General features: G+C 46.6%; 1 protein-coding gene across 4 annotated transcripts in view; it reads left to right on the plus strand.

Moving 5' to 3' along the window:
• The window catches only part of LOC106587256 (ankyrin repeat domain-containing protein 11), a 146,855-nt gene that overhangs the window by 97,512 nt on the left and 27,567 nt on the right, over positions 1-21,776 (plus strand). For 3 of the 4 annotated variants that reach the window (XM_014175490.2, XM_014175493.2, XM_014175492.2), the window contains one exon: positions 14,666-14,811. In XM_014175490.2, coding sequence (XP_014030965.1) covers positions 14,725-14,811 — 87 coding nt within the window. In that variant the 5' untranslated portion in view covers positions 14,666-14,724. Of the gene's footprint in view, positions 1-1,626; positions 1,710-14,665; positions 14,812-21,776 lie in introns of those variants that run through there. The other variant, XM_014175491.2, reaches the window with a different exon arrangement.

Below are 21,776 nucleotides of genomic sequence, written 5' to 3' on the forward strand. Positions count from 1 at the left end.
TAGAGCGAGATGGCCCAGTCTTGTTTGTCATCGTTGGGATCCACTGATGTTCATTTCTAGATCGTTGAGAAGCAGGTTCGGTGGGATGATGGCCCCTAGAGAGTTACTGTAATGACACTAAACAGGTCCCATGGACGTAAGTAAATACTACAGCAGTGCCATTGTAGCAGTGAGCTAGGCTTTGTTTTGCTGGGATCCTCATCTAGCATGGCATTATCTAGCTCGCTGCCATGGCAATAGCACCGGCCTCCTAGCTGCTGATAGGCCCAATGTAAATGCACTTCTGATTTGATGGACTCCCTGTTACACGCTCCATTGATCTGTATGAATATGCATTATGAAATGGCCTTTTTTATATGGCCAATGCGTGTGCAGTACTAGGTGGAAATCCAATAACCATTCAGAGCATCCTACTAGTGATGCCAGAGCTATCGTAGAGGAAAGCAGATTTACTATCCATTATGGAGATGGCCTGCTGGGCTGCAGGTATGAAGCTAGCTGGGTGCTTTGTGTGCATGGTTTTAAGCGTGTGTGTGGCGTGTATGCCAAATGCTTAGGCAGAGTAGTCGACTGGCCCATTTTCTGAATTTGTTTGAGATTCGGCATGCACGTTCCTCCCCAATTCATGATTTAAAGCTCCAGCCTGGCCTCGATGTTTTATGTTAGTGTAAGTTAGAGGGTGAAATCTACCAGGCGTATGTAGAGACCGTGTGACTTTTAGAGTAACGTGTTGCCCTCGCCTTACTGTTGTTGTTCCGTAAATCCGTCTGTCTCCGCCCAATCCCTGCTCTACTACCCTAGTTCCCCTCCTTCGGATCAGGGGCCTCCCCTCATCACTGGTAGAGCCCTTAATTAGCTGAAGTGCCTCTAAATCCGTTAACTTCATTTAAAAGGAGTCAATCAAGGTAAATAAGCGTGTGCAATTGCCACCAATCCCAGTACCCTGTATGTTGATAACAGGATGGTGACATTTCAGTGTGCAGTATAGCTGGTAACCATACCATGCCCATCCTGCTCCTAGATACAAGCTACTCAATAATAATCAGCCAGCCATCTCTCCATTGAATCAAAACAAACTAGGTAGCTTCTTGGCTAGCATTGGTTGCTCGGGAAAACTACACAGTCTCCTTACTGCTCTTGATTGGTGTTTTATCTTTCCTTCCAGAGGCTAGTTAGGACCGGGCAGCATGACGACTGTGACACCTCGAGCATCTCTCGAGCCCCGGACGTGTCGCTGTGGATGTCTGTGTTTCCGTGGTGTTTAATGTGGAATATCCCCATCTCTGTAAGACTAGGGTGGAGAGACTGCACAGGGAAAATAGTCTTACTCTTTCAGAAGGTGAAGGGCAGAAATGGATCCTCATCGCTGGCTAGGCTTAGTATGCAGAGGCATACATTACCATGGTTACTCCAGCGCTGTTGGCTTTCTCTCCATCCCTCCCCCCCTCACACGCTCTCTCTTTCTGTCAGCTCATTCGGTACATGTGCCCTGTCCCCGCGTTGCTAGGCAACAAGCCCAGTGTGTAGTATTATTATTATTATTATTATTATTATTATTATTATTATTGTGGCTATGTCAGGCGCTCTGCCTTTCTCTCATTTCTGTTTGTCCAGGAGATGGTAGGATCAGATGCTGAGCTTTGGATTGGAGAAGAGAAAAGAGGATGAGGAAAGGAAGGATGCGTGGAGGGGGAGGAGCACTAAGATGAGTGAGTCAGCGACAAAGAGATGAAGCCTTATGATATGAGGGTAGAAAATATACAAGGTTTTTTTCCCTGATGCATGGCAGAATATATGGCACAATCTCACTTTTGCTGAGGTCACTGGCCGAGAAAGACTAGATGATTTACCAGAGAGACGCATTCAAGCAGCAGCACAGAGCTGTATTGGTCAGAGTGCTCTCTCCACAGTGGAGAGAGAGGTGTAGGGGAATGCTGTCACGCTCCGAATATCAGATGAAGTTATTGGATTCCAGCCCCCTGCTCTCAGACCAGAGACTGCTGGGTGGACACGTGGCGCTGTCCAGTCTGGATGGAGGTCCTGTCCTGTCTGTCTGGCCTATGGTCTCTCAGGTGAGAGAGATGAGACAGAGCCCCCTCCATCCCATCTCCACCCCCCAGGCCACTCCGTTCACCTTAATGCATCCCTACTCGGCTTGTTTGTCTTTCCCCCTCCCTACAAAGGCCTCTAATGAAATGAATTTGTGCGGGTCAGGGGCTGCACCGCCAATCTGGGTCCTGGTTGCCTGGATACTGGAGTGGGCCAGGCTGGCTCTATTTGCACACTAAACAGGGCTAGCTGCTGCTCCCCTCTCCTATATGAAATGTAAATAGACTGTACAGCCGCCGGGATGGTACACACAGCAGGAAGGGCCTCACTGCTCCTGCTCTCCCCTCATTAGGTAGCTCTCAATAACTCCTGTGATCTAGCAAACCATGATTATGACAATGATGAATGATTGACAGTGTAGGGGGTGATTGACCATACACTATAACCATAACAGACATTACAGCACTAGAAATGGAATGCCAGAGACTGTGCAGTTGTTTCCGTATCTAGTAGAGAGGCATGGAGAGAATAATATGGCAAGTCTCCCAAAATACACCCGCCATGCCGAATGACTATGTGCAGCTGCTGGGTCTGTGGCAGTTTAGCTTTATACGTTTTTAGAATGAGAGCAGCTGCTGTAGTGGAAAATGCAGTGGTGTGGACCTGATGACAGGCCTGAGTTAGGAGTGGGGGGAGGGCTACCGATCTGCTTTTCATCTTCGCAGTAGCAGCAGGGGCTTTCAGAATACCCCTCATTGGCGCTGTGTGCGTGCGTGCGTGCGTGTGTGTGTGTGTGTGTGTGGAAGAACAACGACATCCCGCAGTGAGGTGAAGCGTTGGCCTCTGTCTGACCGCAGAGGGAGTGGCTCGATAGAGGGAGACATGAAGAGAAGCGGAGGGAGAGAGAGAGTGATATGACGCAGAGGGAATGTGTCTTGGCTGTGGCCTCTCCACCTCCTCAGGCAGAAACAGAGATTGCTTATTTCTACCACCTTTCCCATTTCTCTGATGCCTGCAATTGTTTATTTTTTTTTTGTGCGTCCAATTCTTACTCGGTCACATGGTATGGCGTGCCAGAAGGAGTGGCGTCATCCAAACCGTATCAAAGCGCAGCATTTATTTCACTCTATTTCCATCCTGTGTGCGCGTGTTGTCTTTGTTTGTTTGTGTGTGCGCCTCACTGAGCTATTATCCAGTCTGGCAGACTCACAGACTTCCCCCCCCCCTCCGCCTGTCTTCTCCTTGGGGTCTCTGACCCTGTCCCTACAGGGTTTGCCACACTCAGAATGCTGATGTGGTCCTCCTCCAATCACTGGTGGCTTGACGTTGGGGTACCAGGAAGCTCCGTTGAATCTTTTTGGCTCATTAATAGTTCCTCACGGCGTGACGTTTCCCCGCGGTCACGTGGGTCGTACTGGGGTACGGATGTAATAATCCCTCAATCTGCCATTGGTGCCAATTTCAAATTAACCCCAAGGTTGCCTTGTTAAATCTTGTTCATTCTCTTAAATGAAGTACCATGACTGTTTTATCATTAGCTGGGAATGTTTGTGTGTTTTCGTGTGCAGGGTGTGCTGTTAGCATGATAACACTCATTTAAAACAGACTGGTAGAATAGCTAGCCATCGCTAGCATTCACTTGTTGAAGTAACTTTTCAGTGAAATGGAGTTGACTGGAAACTACGACATGAATATACACTGAACAAAAATATAAACGCAACATGTCAAGTGTCCCATGTTTCATGAGCTGAAATTAAAGATCCCAGAAATTGCCCATAGGCACGAAAAGCTTATTTCTCTCAAATGTTGTGCACAAATGTGTTTACATCCCTGTTAGTGAGCATTTCTCCTTAGCCAAGATAATCCATCCATCTGAGAGGTGTGGCATATCAAGAAGCTGATTAAACAGCATGATCATTACACAGGTGCACCTTGTGCTGGGGACAAAAAGGTCACTCTAAAATGGGCAGTTTGGTCACACAACCCAATGTTTTGAGGGAGCGTGCAATTGGCATGCTGACTGCAGGAATGTCCACAAGAGCTTTTGCCAGAGAAGTTAATTTCCCTACCATAAACTGCCTCCAATGTCGTTTTAGAGAATTTGGCAATACATCCAACCGACCTCACAACCGCAGAACACGTATGGCGTTGTGTGGGTGAGTGGTTTGCTGATGTCAACGTTGTGAACAGAGTGCCCCATGTTCGTGGTGCGGTTGTGGTATGGGCTGGTGTAAGCTATGGACATTGCATTTTATCGATGACAATTTGAAGAGATACTGTGATGAGGTCCTGAGCCCCATTGTCGTGCCATTCATCCGCCACCATCACCTCATGTTTCAGCATGATAATGCATGGCCCCGTGAGGCAAGGTTCTGTCCACAATTCCTGGATGCTGAAAATGTCCCAGTTCTTCCATGGCCTGCACGCTCACCAGACATGTCACCCGTTGAGCATGTTTGGGATGCTCTGCATCGACATGTACGACATCGTGTTCCAGTTCCCACCATAATCCAGCAACTTCGCATAGCCATAAAGAGGAGTGGGACAACATTCCACAGGCCTGATCACTCTATGCGACGAAGATGTCGCACTGCATGAGGCAAATGGTGGTCACATAAGATAATGACTGGTTTTCTGATCCGCGCCCCTACTTTAAAAAAAAAGGTATCTGTAACCAACAGATGCATATCTGTATTCCCAGTTATGTGAAATCCATAGATTAGGGCCTAATGAATTTATTTCGATTTGACTGATTTCCTTATGAACTGTAACTCTGTAAAATCTTTGAAATAGTTGCATGTTGCGTTTTATTATTTTGTTCAGTGTGTGTGTGTGGTATGCATGTATGTGTATCCATATCTCTATATATCTCATTCACAACATTTGGAAGGGAGCTATTATCCAGTTATATAAGAGGCTTGGCTGAACTGCTTTCAATGGGGAAATATTGCTTCCTCAACCCGCTTCTGTGATTTTCATTGAAACTTTACTTTGCTGTGTGGACCTATAGTCCCTGCAGCCCATGGCGGAGTAGTAGATATGTCCTCTCTCTTTCTCTGTGTGTATATCCGTGCTAGCTGGTCATGTGATACTGTTAAACGTATGGAGAGGCTCAGCCCACGCAGTGGAAAAAGTGAACTCAACCCCACCGCTGCACACAAGCTCCCAGAGGACTGTGTCTGTTTACTAAGGCTTGCTAGAATTTTAGGGGCTTGTTTGTTTTATCATCCCAATGGAATTACGGTAGTTGTGTATCCCGACTGTTTCATGTTCATAAGCAGCTTGTCCAGTAAATGTGTTTGTAAGCCAGATGCAGTTGCTTGCGAGTGGAGACTGGAGATTTATTAGCAGTGTGTGTTCTCCTCATGGGTCCTACCATGTCAGTGGACAGTGAGGGGGACAGAGGCCTTCACAATATTGGAGCTACCTGGGAACAACACACAGTGCTGTCTCAGAATGAAATTAGGTTTTTGCGCAGCGACATAATCATCTGTTAGTATCATGGCTATGTAATTAACATGGAATATGTTTACCATAGTATTCCAGACCAGGGTTCTCCCAAATATTTTTTTTTTAACAAGCTGGTACTGATTATTGAGGTGAAGCCCGGAGGGGTGCTGTGTCCCTGTTTTGACTCAGAGATTTTTACATCTTTTAACACTTGAAACACCATTTCCTGCAATCTAGAGCCTAAAATTATAACAAATATAATAGCAAACACAGTGCACTATACACTATTTCCACAGTAGTTTTCCTAGAATTATACTAGTAATTACATTTTTCAATTGTCAACAGAGCTGGGACCATGAGGGCCAGGCAAGAGTAATTCAGTGTGTCACAAGGCCTGGAATGTTGTGATGTTAGGGGTAGGGCTGGGATGATATGGCTTAAATGATTTTATTTTATTTTTGTTTTCTCAAAATAAGCTTTGTTGCACAATTTAAAGGTAAATACACTGCATTTCAAACAGTCGGTAATAATCTAATGAATTCAGGGCTTTGTCAAATTATACCTCGGCTAAATATAAGCCTTCAACCATAAGACCCACTAATTATTTTATCAAAATAGTATAACCTGCTTTTTGCTATAATCACTGATCTGGCTTTCAAGTCTGTCTATGAAAATGCCCCCTTTTTGTTATTACATTTTTTGACCAGACCCATGCATAATGCACATATATTAATAATGAACTTCTGGTAGCAGGCATTATAGAAAATGAACACAGGTCTCATAAACAATCTCTAAAGCACATGCCCACCCGCTCGTGAATAGACAGCTAATCTTTATATTTACAATCTAGCCAACTTGGCACTATTTGCTTGCTAATACTGTAGAACGGTACATCCTCTTGTCTCTAACTGTTTGAACAACAGCCTGTTCACGTTGTTTAGAACGTTGAAATCAAGTGGCCTACCTGGATAAGATGATTATTTCTCAGAATGAGTTCCCAATTCCTTATATAAATGTTTTTGATTATTCTCATTGCACGTTTATTAAACACAGACTAGACAGCTAGCACAAGTCTGTGGCTAAAATGCTGCTGGCGGCACCGCGTGACAAACTGAGCTTTCATGTTAGTAGGGTCTGCTCTGTTGTTAATTTTGGGAGCCGAGATGTAAAAAGGGTATTGTTACAAATGTTAAGTTCTCCTCTATTACAGTAAAATAATGTCTTAATGTGTTTTGGTGTCCAAACCACAAAATATCCAATGACATTTATTTGAAGACCAAAAAAAACACTATTCTGTTTAAGAAAAAAACTTAAATATATGCAAATGTACATAAATAATTTGCCTACATGTCAATTGTAGGTGATAGCCTACACATATTGGCTACACCCTCTCATGTCCACACCGATGCTGAAATGAGGGAGGCACCAGAAAATGTAGCCAGACTTCAAATTACGTAGAAATATTAGGGGTGGGATTCAGATGCTTTTTTTGTGTGGCTGCAGATAGTTAACAGCATAGTGGGCCCTGCTTTACTGAAGTTGCGAGATATTGCAAGTCAAGAAATTGCGAGATACAGCATTCCATTACGAGATACAGCTTTTGATTGCCGGTAGATAGGCTCTGGCTCTGTCAACCTGCCTGTACAGTGCCCATCCCTTCTCTCTCCATCCCTTCCTAGTTCGCTATGAAAGATGCCATTTTTGGTTCTCGGAAATACCGCAACTAATCAGTCGACTCTGTTCCAAAAATACTGAAGCTTAGGAGTCGATTCCTATCGAATCTTGACTGAAATGGGAGTCGACAAAAGGAGTCGACGTGCAAGCAGTCGAGGAAGCAATTATTTTGGAGTCTACTCTCCACCACTGTCATTGTCGTTAACGGTTGGTAAAATGGCTGAGAAAGGCAAGCGACAGCAGCAAAGTCCTGTATGCCAATACTTTGAGAAGTTAAGTGAGAAGGAAATGCAAACTTTGCAAGGTTGAATTGACGTGCAGTAATGGTAGTACAGATGCAATTCTTAACCATCTGAAAGGGATAGACCATGAGACCCAAACCATCGCTGGACCAGAGCAGCTGCGTTGGGAATTCATGCGGAATTTGTGGATTTTTCTTAGTTTTAACCAAGTTTTTTGGTTTGTATTTTCTTTTTTGCTGCTCAACATTTTCCATTTCACATTTCACATTCCAAATAGATCGATCGATGGATAGATATATAGATATCCTATTACATTATGGTCCTATTACATATGTGTTGCCGGGCAATGACGTTATATCTACCACAAACTTTTACAGACACAGAACGCAGCTACAGTACATTGTCGATAGAAGCAGGAGAAAGAGGTGAGGACTCTCAATGTAGTGTTGAAGCAGGACAAAGAGGTGAGGGCTCTCAATGGAGTATTGAAGCAGGAGAAAGAGGTGAGGGCTCTCAATGGAGTATTGAAGCAGGAGAAAGAGGTGAGGGCTCTGTGTAGTGTAGAAGCAGGAGAAAGAGGTGAGGGCTCTGTGTAGTGTAGAAGCAGGAGAAAGAGGTGAGGGCTCTGTGTAGTGTAGAAGCAGGAGAAAGAGGTGAGGGCTCTGTGTAGTGTAGAAGCAGGAGAAAGAGGTGAGGGCTCTGTGTAGTGTAGAAGCAGGAGAAAGAGGTGAGGGCTCTGTGTAGTGTAGAAGCAGGAGAAAGAGGTGAGGGCTCTGTGTAGTGTAGAAGCAGGAGAAAGAGGTGAGGGCTCTGTGTAGTGTAGAAGCAGGAGAAAGAGGTGAGGGCTCTCAATGGAGTATTGAAGCAGGAGAAAGAGGTGAGGGCTCTGTGTAGTGTAGAAGCAGGAGAAAGAGGTGAGGGCTCTGTGTAGTGTAGAAGCAGGAGAAAGAGGTGAGGGCTCTGTGTAGTGTAGAAGCAGGAGAAAGAGGGGAGGGCTCTGTGTAGTGTAGAAGCAGGAGAAAGAGGTGAGGGCTCTGTGTAGTGTAGAAGCAGGAGAAAGAGGTGAGGGCTCTGTGTAGTGTAGAAGCAGGAGAAAGAGGTGAGGGCTCTGTGTAGTGTAGAAGCAGGAGAAAGAGGTGAGGGCTCTGTGTAGTGTAGAAGCAGGAGAAAGAGGTGAGGGCTCTGTGTAGTGTAGAAGCAGGAGAAAGAGGTGAGGGCTCTGTGTAGTGTAGAAGCAGGAGAAAGAGGTGAGGGCTCTGTGTAGTGTAGAAGCAGGAGAAAGAGGTGAGGGCTCTGTGTAGTGTAGAAGCAGGAGAAAGAGGTGAGGGCTCTGTGTAGTGTAGAAGCAGGAGAAAGAGGGGAGGGCTCTGTGTAGTGTAGAAGCAGGAGAAAGAGGGGAGGGCTCTGTGTAGTGTAGAAGCAGGAGAAAGAGGTGAGGGCTCTGTGTAGTGTAGAAGCAGGAGAAAGAGGTGAGGGCTCTGTGTAGTGTAGAAGCAGGAGAAAGAGGTGAGGGCTCTCAATGGAGTATTGAAGCAGGAGAAAGAGGTGAGCGCTCTCAATGGAGTATTGAAGCAGGAGGAAGAGGTGAGGGCTCTGTGTAGTGTAGAAGCAGGAGAAAGAGGTGAGGGCTCTGTGTAGTGTAGAAGCAGGAGAAAGAGGTGAGGGCTCTGTGTAGTGTAGAAGCAGGAGAAAGAGGTGAGGGCTCTGTGTAGTGTAGAAGCAGGAGAAAGAGGTGAGGGCTCTGTGTAGTGTAGAAGCAGGAGAAAGAGGTGAGGGCTCTGTGTAGGTAGAAGCAGGAGAAAGAGGTGAGGGCTCTGTGTAGTGTAGAAGCAGGAGAAAGAGGTGAGGGCTCTGTGTAGTGTAGAAGCAGGAGAAAGAGGTGAGGGCTCTGTGTAGTGTAGAAGCAGGAGAAAGAGGTGAGGGCTCTGTGTAGTGTAGAAGCAGGAGAAAGAGGTGAGGGCTCTGTGTAGAAGCAGGAGAAAGAGGTGAGGGCTCTGTGTAGTGTAGAAGCAGGAGAAAGAGGTGAGGGCTCTGTGTAGTGTAGAAGCAGGAGAAAGAGGTGAGGGCTCTGTGTAGTGTAGAAGCAGGAGAAAGAGGTGAGGGCTCTGTGTAGTGTAGAAGCAGGAGAAAGAGGTGAGGGCTCTGTGTAGTGTAGAAGCAGGAGAAAGAGGTGAGGGCTCTGTGTAGTGTAGAAGCAGGAGAAAGAGGTGAGGGCTCTGTGTAGTGTAGAAGCAGGAGAAAGAGGTGAGGGCTCTGTGTAGTGTAGAAGCAGGAGAAAGAGGTGAGGGCTCTGTGTAGTGTAGAAGCAGGAGAAAGAGGTGAGGGCTCTGTGTAGTGTAGAAGCAGGAGAAAGAGGTGAGGGCTCTGTGTAGTGTAGAAGCAGGAGAAAGAGGTGAGGGCTCTGTGTAGTGTAGAAGCAGGAGAAAGAGGTGAGGGCTCTGTGTAGTGTAGAAGCAGGAGAAAGAGGTGAGGGCTCTGTGTAGTGTAGAAGCAGGAGAAAGAGGTGAGGGCTCTGTGTAGTGTAGAAGCAGGAGAAAGAGGTGAGGGCTCTGTGTAGTGTAGAAGCAGGAGAAAGAGGTGAGGGCTCTGTGTAGTGTAGAAGCAGGAGAAAGAGGTGAGGGCTCTGTGTAGTGTAGAAGCAGGAGAAAGAGGTGAGGGCTCTGTGTAGTGTAGAAGCAGGAGAAAGAGGTGAGGGCTCTCAATGGAGTATTGAAGCAGGAGAAAGAGGTGAGCGCTCTCAATGGAGTATTGAAGCAGGAGGAAGAGGTGAGGGCTCTGTGTAGTGTAGAAGCAGGAGAAAGAGGTGAGGGCTCTGTGTAGTGTAGAAGCAGGAGAAAGAGGTGAGGGCTCTGTGTAGTGTAGAAGCAGGAGAAAGAGGTGAGGGCTCTGTGTAGTGTAGAAGCAGGAGAAAGAGGTGAGGGCTCTGTGTAGTGTAGAAGCAGGAGAAAGAGGTGAGGGCTCTGTGTAGTGTAGAAGCAGGAGAAAGAGGTGAGGGCTCTGTGTAGTGTAGAAGCAGGAGAAAGAGGTGAGGGCTCTGTGTAGTGTAGAAGCAGGAGAAAGAGGTGAGGGCTCTGTGTAGTGTAGAAGCAGGAGAAAGAGGTGAGGGCTCTGTGTAGTGTAGAAGCAGGAGAAAGAGGTGAGGGCTCTGTGTAGTGTAGAAGCAGGAGAAAGAGGTGAGGGCTCTCAATGGCGTATTGAAGCAGGAGAAAGCACTTTAGAGCCTAACCTCCAGCTCTGCTGACCAGGGGTCAGTCTCAGTAAAAACGTCCCCATTGGGAACCCATAAAAGACCACATTCTTCACTCATCTACTAGGTCAGTGCGATGAACCCTGCCTCTGTTGGGATAGTCTGATTCATGCTAAGAGTAACAACTCTAACCTGTGTGTGAACCCCCCACCCCCACCCTCTCTAAGCACCAATCATAGTTGAGAATAGTCAGCTAGCTAGCAAGCCAATGCTTTTTGCTTGGTCTAATGCCTCAACTGCGTGGTTCCTAGTTACATGACCAATCACTGCTGTCAGGTGACATTGGTGCCTGGAAGGGCTTTCACCAAAACAACCCACATCAAAGACTGTTTATGTAGACCTTTAACATGGCTGCCATGTGCACCGTGTTTATGCTGTTGAAATTGGACGGATAAGGCATTTCCAATAAGATATTGCAAGCAAAATAAGGAACGTACGTTACTTTGCCTTAAAATGCCAAATTTATACTTACCACACTTATCGCCATTTTGCTGTTCCTTGATAGCAGATCAACTTTCTCACCAATGGGCCTTTAGCATTTGCAATTTGGCTCCTGGTGAGCTGCTCTTCCACTGTAAGCAGTGCTGTGAGGATGACGTGGGCTTTGTTTACCTAGCCTCCCAGACTAAACAATGTCAAAGTGAAATTCAATCGGTGATGTAATTTCATTACTCATGTAAGTAATGCTGAAGCAAGATAACTGTACAACATTGCATCAATAGCTCTGACCACCCCCAGGGTGGACCCTGTTTACAGAGTGGCAGGAAGGGACCCCTGGGGGAGTGTGGACAGACTGCACACATGGTGTGTGTTTATGGGGTTGGAAGGAAGAGAGCCAGGGTTTGTTGTTTTCCCGTGTAAAAGAGCGGGAAGCGGATGCTGCAGGATCCAGCATTGGACCAGGGCCTCGGCCTCTCTACAGTACCTTACAGTGCATAGACTTACTCATATGTGATGAATTAGAGCTGTTGGCTTGTGGAGTGCGGGCCCCTCTGTGTGACACACACACACAGACTGATAGCAGATGCTGTGCAGCTTTTGAATGGGGTGGAAGGCGGAGGAAATGAGGCCTGTGTTTTGGAATGGATGTTATTGTGTTTCCTCTTAGGGTTCTGTGTCGTCTGTGTTCCTCTCCCCACTAAGAGATGAAAGCTCAGAACACACAGATAATACATGGAAGACTCTCCGCCAAAAACCCCTATAGAGGAACTGACTGACTCAATAACATAATACACTTATTTAGCCCCTGTGCCAAAACCACCCCGGAATCCTTGAAGACAACCTAATAACACAATTACGTCAAGAAGCACAGCATCTGAATAGTGATGTCTATAATAATATAGGCCTGTGGTAGTATATAATATAGTTATTACATGATTTTTAAAAAAAGGGGGAGAGAAGCTTCAATAAATAGTGTTTTACTAAGTCAGTCACTGATATAGTACACAGTGGAATCCATATAGGAAAACTTAATAGGTTCTTATTGACCCTCCCATGGGCATTACAGGCACCAACAGAGGGGAAATTGTACTTGGTTAAGTTATTAGAAAAATAATTGTAATATCAATTTAATATGAAACTGTTTCACACCACTAACATCAAAGGCTGGTTTCAGTCACAATGTGTGAATTTACAATGGAGGTTTGGTGTTGTAGATTAGATTATCCTAAAATAGTGTGGAGTTTATTGTTCTAGATAGCTCAAACTAGGTCGGCACAATGTGTGGATCATAGAATCTTTGTTTATCTCTGTTAGTAGTTGACCCCTTTGCCACTTTGTGCTGCTTGGAGTGTGTGGGGCTTTGGGGGACGGGGCCAGAGAACAGGGTGGAGGCAGAGGTTTGCCGCGTCTCACTTTCCTTATGCCAGGAGGAGAGGGGAGCAGTGTTCCTCTGACTGTGTGTGTCGCTGGCTCTGGGATATAAATAGCTGTCTTTGAGTAGGAGAGCTGCAGAGGGAGGGCCATGGCGCCAGGGCAGAGCTGAGTGCCAGGCAGCGTTCCCGGGTAGTGGTGAGGGAGGAGGGGCAGGCTCCAGGGCAGAGCTGAGTGCCAGGCAGCGTTCCCGGGTAGTGGAGAGGGAGGAGGGGCAGGCTCCAGGGCAGAGCTGAGTGCCAGGCAGCGTTCCCGGGTAGTGGTGAGGGAGGAGGGGCAGGCTCCAGAGCAGAGCTGAGTGCCAGGCAGCGTTCCCGGGTAGTGGAGAGGGAGGAGGGGCAGGCTCCAGGGCAGAGCTGAGTGCCAGGCAGCGTTCCCGGGTAGTGGAGAGGGAGGAGGGGCAGGCTCCAGAGCAGAGCTGAGTGCCAGGCAGCGTTCCCGGGTAGTGGAGAGGGAGGAGGGGCAGGCTCCAGGGCAGAGCTGAGTGCCAGGCAGCGTTCCCGGGTAGTGGTGAGGGAGGAGGGGCAGGCTCCAGAGCAGAGCTGAGTGCCAGGCAGCGTTCCCGGGTAGTGGAGAGGGAGGAGGGGCAGGCTCCAGGGCAGAGCTGAGTGCCAGGCAGCGTTCCCGGGTAGTGGAGAGGGAGGAGGGGCAGGCTCCAGGGCAGAGCTGAGTGCCAAGCAGCGTTCCCGGGTAGTGGAGAGGGAGAGGGAGGAGGGGCAGGCTCCAGCCCGGGCCCACTCTGGTGAAAAATGCATTATGAAGGAGAAAAAATATTGAGAAACTCTTTACATATAATTTATTCATAAGAGCTCGGAAGCGACCTCTCCACATGCAGACAGGGCAGTGGATACTAAAGAGAATAGGGCTAATCTAGTAGCATGGCGATTCAGCAGGAGGGAACTGGGCAGGAGAGGCCATACTAAGCTTACAGCAGAATAGGCCTCACTATGAAAACACTGCAGAGGTTTTAGCAAGGCCTCACTAGCTCACTGCAGAGTTGGCCTTTACTATGAAAACACTGCAGAGTGTGTATAGAGGTGTTCATGCTAGCACCTAACAGTGGTTCAGAAAGGCCTCCCACACTAGCACACCACTACCTGCAGCACACCACTCCCTGCAGCACACCACTCCCTGCAGCACACCACTCCCTGCAGCACACCACTCCCTGCAGCACACCACTCCCTGCAGCACACCACTCCCACACTAGCACACCACTCCCACACTAGCACACCACTCCCACACTAGCACACCACTCCCACACTAGCACACCACTCCCACACTAGCACACCACTCCCACACTAGCACACCACTCCCACACTAGCACACCACTCCCTGGAGTACACTAGCACACCGCTCCCTGCTAGCACACCGCTCCCTGCTAGCACACCGCTCCCTGCTAGCACACCACTCCCTGCTAGCACACCACTCCCTGGAGTACACTAGCACACCACTCCCTGGAGTACACTAGCACACCACTCCCTGCTAGCACACCACTCCCTGCATCACACTAGCACACCACTCCCTGCTAGCACACCAACACTGTGTAGTATGTATGTTGGGTAGGGTAGGGCAGCAGGGCTGTTGTCCAGACGTGCCATATCCCTGAAGACATTCCTCAGCTGTTACCGAGAGTCATGAAGCAGAGATGTTTGTCTCCTCCTGTCCAACAGTAAAAACCGTTTTACTGGCATTGCACAATTTCCCCCAACCTATATAATTCTCATGTTTTTGATCATTACATTGGTTTCATTTAGGAATGTGTTTTGTGTGAATAAGGGATTAGCTACATGTCAGGATTGTATTAAAATCTTGCTTAGACTTACTTCTGTAGGCCTGTCTTTCACCGGCATTGACCACTATAGTATCTCTCTCACCCTATGGACATGGCAGAGCATTGAAACACCCTACTCTTCCAGGGCGGAGAGTGGGTCAGGAACAGGGCCGTTATCCCGCGCTCTTCCTCACCTTTTGAAACCAGAGTGCAGGTGTAATTGTTGATATTGGGTAGCCTGATCTACTGCTAATGGAAGCAATGTGTGGCGAGGCGGAAATGTGTTTTCTGTGGAGGCGAGTGGCCCGGTGCTAACGTCTCTCTTTCCATCTCTATCTCGCACGCTCTCTCCTTTGGCAGACGGTCGATGACGATGCGATGGAAGCGTGAATGAGGTTTGGCGTGGCGATAGCTGAACGATGCCCAAGGGTGGGGGTTCAAAAACCCCCCAGCTGGAAGACTTCCCACTCAACACTGACATGGTGGAGAAGCAGGGTGGGAAGAAGGTAAGAAACACATGCATCACACACGTACTGACACCACAAATCTACACACATATATATACACACACACACACACACACACAAGCCCCTTACCGCTCCTGCTGCTGAGTCCTGCATCGAGGGGTCATGTCCTCATTACACGGTAAAAATCATTATGGACTTTATAAGCAGCTCGATGGAAGTTGGCATTCAACTGGCTAAGAGCCCATTGTCGGTTTTTTGGGGATTATTTCTTATGACTGAGGTCCCATTTTGGGCTTAGGCTATGGTGACATTTCTACAGTAGAAGAAAAAGCTTGTTGAGAACACTTAAAATACAAGTTTGCAAAGTGCACTATGTCAAACTTTTAATTTTTTTTACCTACGTGAATTATTGCATCACTTGCAATTTATACACGTGTCCCGCTCTCTGAAACGTTCCTTGCTACTATATTGAATGCACTATGAATAACATCACACAATCCTCCCCTTTAAACACGGACATGCTTTCTGTGTTTCTAGATGTAGCCTAGAGCCAGGGAAATGGCTGTATGTAGGGTTGCATCAGCTTAATGACTAATGATATAGCATAGGTTATGTGCTTTAGCCAGCCAGCTATATATGGCTCGTCTGAGTAGGTAGTCAAGGTTTTATCTATGAACTAATCTTCTTTATTTTTGATCAATGAAGCGGAGGTTCTGGCACTGTGTGGCAAATTTAGATCCTCATGCATCAAACGCAGCATTAAGTTGGCAGGCAGGCCAGGGCATTCTGCTACAGTCAACCTGACACTGAGACTCTCTGTACTCTTTCAGACAAAACAAGAGAGAATGGATCCTAGAGATGTTCACCCTAGATCCTATGTTAGACCACTGAAATCATTTCCCAGGAGTGGATTCTAATGAACAGAGCTGTTAATTAGATGTGAACAGAGTTATAATGGTAACGTAATAACAGGTGTCATTTCCTGTGTTATTGTTTCTCCACATGGTTGTGATACTAGGGATTAGGGAGACATTTCAGTGGTGTTTTCCCCTAGGTAGTGGGGAGAGCTGTCCCTTCAAATGGCAGCTAAAGCCAGCCTGTGTTTTTGTGGACGTGTGGCTGTTCATGCTGGCAACAGTGAGCTTAGACGCAGAATGATGACATCGTGGTTCAGCAGCGAACCCAGAGGTGCAGCTTACATGCGTGTCGGCTATGTACAGCCTTCCGCACAGAATTGCATCAGACTCTGGGAGGGAGAGGAGGAGCGAGAGCATTGCTAGGAGACCAGTAAACACGGTTTCTCATGAAGGCAGCCTTGAAGCAGTGGCTCACAGCTGTCTTTTAATTCAGCTCGTTTCTCTGTGTGTTGCAGCAAGACTAGCTCTGCCTAGCGCTAACGCCTCTGTCTGTCTTGACATGTTGTTTTGTGTAGGTGTGTGCCTGTGTCAGCTGTCTGTATACTGTGTACTGTCTTTCTGTTTGGAAATTCCTCCTACATGTAGACCTATGTATGTTGTCTCTCATTCCCTCCCTCCCTCTCGCTGGTGTACAGAGTTACTGCTAAGCCCAGCTCTAAGCAGCAGGAAGAGCTTTCTGTGTGTCTACGCTCTACTGTAAGGATGACATCATAGTCTCATGACTGTAGGAGGGCTGGGGGCTGGGACTTGCCAGGGCGGGCTGCAGAGCGTGCCACTGTGCAGTGTGCAGCAGTGGGAACTAGCCTGAGAAAGAGCGAGCGTTCTGCTACATGCCACCTTTTTATCTGTCCTGATCGGGTCCTGCATCGCAGCTCTGTGGTAAACAGCCACCTACACAGAGCTCTTTAATTAGCCTTCCTTACCACAGTCAGCACCCGGCCAACAACTCAGCTGCTCTGGCCCTCCTTTAAATCTAGTGGTTAGAAAAAACAGGCATTACATAAGGTTTTATTTGTTTTATAATCATTTGAGATGTTTTTAATTATAGCAATCATTCAAATCTGAGTTCAGAGTTCTTTTAACTTTGACTACAAACTTAAATCATCAAGTTGCAGTTTACTAGCCTGATATTTGAATATATAAGCAGGATATTGCATAGAGGAGAGATCTATTTTCCTGTCTTTGGAACTCTGTACACTGAAATCCTTGCGCTTCTTAGAGCTAAATGGGAGTGTTTGGGAGCAGACAGGCCCGAGCAGACCTGCTACATGGCCCTTCAACAGCGATCTTTTGAGGGAGAGGCAGCACTGTGCTGTATAGACAGAACGTCCTGCCGAAGGGAGCCATTGGTGCCGGAGCAGGCCGCTTGCTGACGGAGCGAAGGGGTTATTCTGCCCTTGAATTGCGTTCCCATGCAAAACAAGACCGATAGCTAACAACTAAGTCTTCACTAAAACTCCCAAGGCGTGACTTTTCTTGAATGAATATATTGAAAACGTTTATGTTGTGAAACTGCAAAATACAGAAAAGAATATACTTTAGTATTCAATTCACGAAGACATACTGTAGCTGTACATTATACATTTCAAGTTGCATGAAAATACAAAGCACGTGCCAAGGTATCATGCATCTGGCATGACGCCAACCATATAGCTAATTGTTACTCATATGGTAATTGGCTATCTCCTTTTATTACTCTAATGTACAACATCTCTGTAGAATAACAAAGCATATTACACTAGAAACTGTAACAAAACTTCAGTATTGTATGTTTTACAAGTCGAGCAAAGTAATACAGCTGACGGCATACATGAAAGGCATTGCAATTTGTGTGAGTAAATACAACCAACCAACATTGATATGTAAGCAACTCTATCAATAACAAGATTATCATCACTAGCTAAATGCTTGAATCCAACTTACAAACAAATATTTTCCGAGGCTGAAGCGTGACAAGAAATGGCTACACTGAAAGACCTGCACCGTAGTGTTGTTTTTAGCTGCTTCTCTATGTGCAAAACAAATTCTCTACTTCCTGTTTGCGTACAGTCTTTCTAAGTACCAGAAAGCTCCACTAGGGGGCGATTAACACCATGGAACACAATGAAAATCCATCTTAACCATTGTAATAAAATGATCTGTTACCTTCTAACAGGATGGCAGCACACTCCCCGCCTGGTGTAATGAAATTGTGCCACTATGAGATAAAACATGTATTAAGAAACAAATCATGTCCTTTTTATTTTTATGTTTTGTCTCTAGGAAGCTTCAGAAAGAACAACAACAATCTCTGAGAATGGTCTCAGAAACACCTTAACAGCTCCTTGCTTGACAATTTTTAGTTCAACTTTCCTAACCTTTTTGTCATTACTGGTAAAGGTTTTGACCACAAGCCCGACATTTCTGTGCGCCTGACTGTCTTCCAATAAGAAAACATCTCCTACTTTTACATTAGGCTTTTCTGCTGTCCATTTTCTGCGTCCCTGCAGCTGGTGTTGTCCGCGCCGTCATGAAAGGATCTGGCAACATGAATGAGTCGTGCTGTGGCTCGATTGAGAGCTTTCCAGCTTGAGAACCTCTCAAAGCAATGAGAGCCGAGTTGAGCTCCAGAAACCTTAGTGGCAAAGACAGTGACACCTGGTCAAATCTCTGCATCTGCGTGAGTCTCTACAAGGTCAAAATTGATGGACTCAGGCTCACTTGAGTTTGCTTGGGTCAGTAAAGGTGGACCTGAGAACCAACTGGTGTGCTTTAAGAGCGCAGCTAGTATGGGCCTGGTTGCATAATCTGCTGGATTGCTGTCAGTGTTTACATAACACCACTGGTCTGGATGGGTAGACTTCCTGATGCGAGTTACCCTATTGGCAACATACACATGGAATCTTTTGGTGACATTGTGGATGTAACCGAGAACTATCTTACTGTCTGTGTAGAACTTGGCTGCATTTACATCAATGTCCATTTCGTCTCTGATCCGTTCATACATCTCAACAGCTAGCACAGCCACACACAGTTCTAGGCGTGGGATAGTGTGGGCTGGACGACGGGCCAATTTTGATTTCCCCATGACAAATCCAACATGGCATTGACCTTCCGAGTCAATAACTCTCAGGTAGGCTACCGCTCCTATGGCTACTGTAGAGGCATCCGAGAAGATGTGTAGCTCTCTTCTTTGAGTGGTAGACAAAGAGACTGGGATGTAGGTCTGTTGAATATACACATGTTCCAACTCTATCAAAGATTCCTTCCACATTTTCCACTTCTTTTCTTTTTCTGTGGGAAGAGGGGCATCCCACTCACTCTGATCAGAAGAGAGTTCTCTGATTAAGCCTTTACCTTGCATTGTTATTGGAGCCACGAACCCAAGGGGGTCATAAAGACTATTCACTGTGGACAGGATGCCTCTCCGTGTAAAAGGCTTCTCATTGTGGGACACCTGGAATGAGAAGCTGTCTGTTTCCAGGTTCCAGGAAAGTCCCAGACTCCGTTGAAAGGGGAGAGGATCCACTCCTAGGTTCAGATCTTTTAAGTCTTTTGCACGTTCCTCCATAGGGAAGGCTTCCATAACTGTTTTACTATTGGATGCAATCTTGTGTAGTTTAATGTTGGACTCCGCTAACATTGCTTGTGTTTCTCTTAAAAATGTTGATGGCTTCTTCTGTAGTAGCTACTGATGTCACCCCATCATCGACGTAGAAGTTCCTCACTACATATTGCTTGGGTTCTGACCCGTGTTCCTTCTCACCCTGTAGAGCTGCTCGTCTCATGCAGTCGATGGCTACGGCTGGTGAGGGGCTGTTCCCAAATACATGGACTTTCTTCCTGTACTCAGTTATGTTTCTATCTGGATTGTTGTCTTCATACCAGAGAAACCTTAAGTAATCTCTGTGATCCTCACGTACACCAAAACAGTAAAACATTTGTTGCACATCTGCCGTTAGTGCAATGCAATCCTTGCAGAAGCGCATTAGGACACCCAAGAGTGTGTTGTTTAAGTCTGGACCACTGAGCAGAACATCGTTAAGTGACACGCCTTGACACAATGATGCTTCATGTCAGGCTTTTTGTTTAAAGTCCTGCGAAGCGAGACGGTTCATGGCCTGCTCCCTGTTATTAGGAAGGTGACGTCTAGTGGGGCGAAAGGGTAGTGGAGCCACCCAGTTGTTTCCATCATCCTGGAAAACCTGTTTGTCCATAATGTCCAAGAAGGCTTTGTCCTCCACTGATGGTGCTGGTTTATTATCGTCTTGTGTTTTGTCGAACACGGAACATCCCAGGCTGTCTGTGTTCACAGTTGTGCTTGGATCTCTTGAGTGCACTGTAGAGGGAGAGATGTGTTTCTGAGCTACACTGTTGTAGTTCTCTTTTACCTGGATGATGTCAGGGCAAGGGCTCAGATAGGATGTGCGACCATTTTGAAGTATGTTTGTCCTGAACACGTTAACATTGGCTGGTCGGTGAGCCGTTCCCAGACAGACTTCACCCACGATGACCCACCCGAGGTCGAGTCGCTGTGCTTAAGGAGTGTCGTGGGGCCCATTTATTTGCTCTCGTACCTCGTGTACCATTAAGATGTCTAGTTCTAAGAGCAGGAGGATGAGAGCGTCTGGGTCCACTGCTGGAATTTTGTCCACCACTGGTTGCAGATGGGGATGATGATACGCAATGTCGAGGGAGGGAATCTCCATCCTATCGTCTGGCATCATGTCACACGCTATCAGAGTAGGGAGAGTGAGCTGCATGTGTCCGTCTATAGACTCCACCATGAAGTTGACGGCTCTCCTGCCTGAAGTCTCTGTTACCCCAGAACAGGTCTTCATGGTGTATGGAGCAGAGTTGTCATTTTTGTTGAAGAGATTGAGAGAAACTGTCTTGGCCAGAGATTTGTTGCTTTGTTCATCAAGCAATGCATACATTTTGACAGCTTTCTCTCTTTTCCCAGCTGGATAAGCTTTGACTAGGCATATTTTTAAACATGATCTTGGATTGACTGCCTCACCACAGATCTCCGTACACTTTGAGGTGATAGATAGAAGAGCATCGTCACCTTGCTCCCAGCCATGCTCTTTCTCTGCTGTAGCGGTGTCTGTATTTGAAGGGGCTGGACCTGGATGCAGAGCAGCAAGATGTCTGTCGCTGTTGCACTCAGAGCACTTGATTGACACCTTACAGTCTTTAGCTCTGTGCTGAGTTGACCCACAACATCGGAAACAAATGCCATTCTCTTTGAAATATGATTTGCGCTCATCTAGAATTTTGTATCTAAACCCACGACACTTTAAGAGGATGAGGCTTGTTATGTATTGGGCAGTGATGGTCAGGGCTTTCAACCTTTGTCTTACTGGGTTTGGTTTGGTGGTCTGAGGGCTCTGATGACACATCTGTTTTGTATACAGTCACAGGTGTCTTGCTGCTGTACCTGGCAGGTTTCTCACCTTTCATAGACACCTGGTTAATTGAGGTGTAGAGGGTGAAACTGGGGTCGTTTCTAGTTTTCGCCTGGTTCCTGATGACTCTCGAAGAACTAGAATGGTGGGAATGCTACCCGATAGTCCTCCTTGTATTTGGATCCCTGTGCTATCCATTTTTCTTGTAAACTGAAGGGAAGTTTCTCTACTATAGGGTTTATCCCCCGAAATGTGTGCAGATAAGCGAGGCCTGGAAGGTACCTTTCTACTTTAGCACACTCCAGTTCGAGAAGAATGTCACCTAGTTCTCTTAGTTTGTGATAGTCTTTGTTAGCCAGTTTTGGAAAATCATCAATTTTCTTCAACAGTGCATTCTCGATCACTTCAGGTGTACCATAGCACTCTTCTAGTCGTTGCCAGACCATGTTAAGCCCTGCTGTTGCATTGAAAATATGGACAGATCTAATTCTCTTTGCTTGCTCAGACGACTCTGCCCCTAGCCACTTGGTAATTAGATCTAACTCTTCCCTGGCTGATAAATTCAAGTCTCTGGTCGCATTGAGAGAGGATGCTTTCCATGCCCAATAATTTTCAGGGCGATTATCAAACTTCAGGAGTCCGGAACTCACAATCTCACGGCGTAGGAGGTACTTGATGAGGTCTGGTGCCACTTGTGACT

This window comes from Salmo salar, chromosome ssa26, assembly GCF_905237065.1.
Source record: "Salmo salar chromosome ssa26, Ssal_v3.1, whole genome shotgun sequence".
In the NCBI taxonomy this organism is placed as follows: Eukaryota; Metazoa; Chordata; class Actinopteri; order Salmoniformes; family Salmonidae; genus Salmo; species Salmo salar.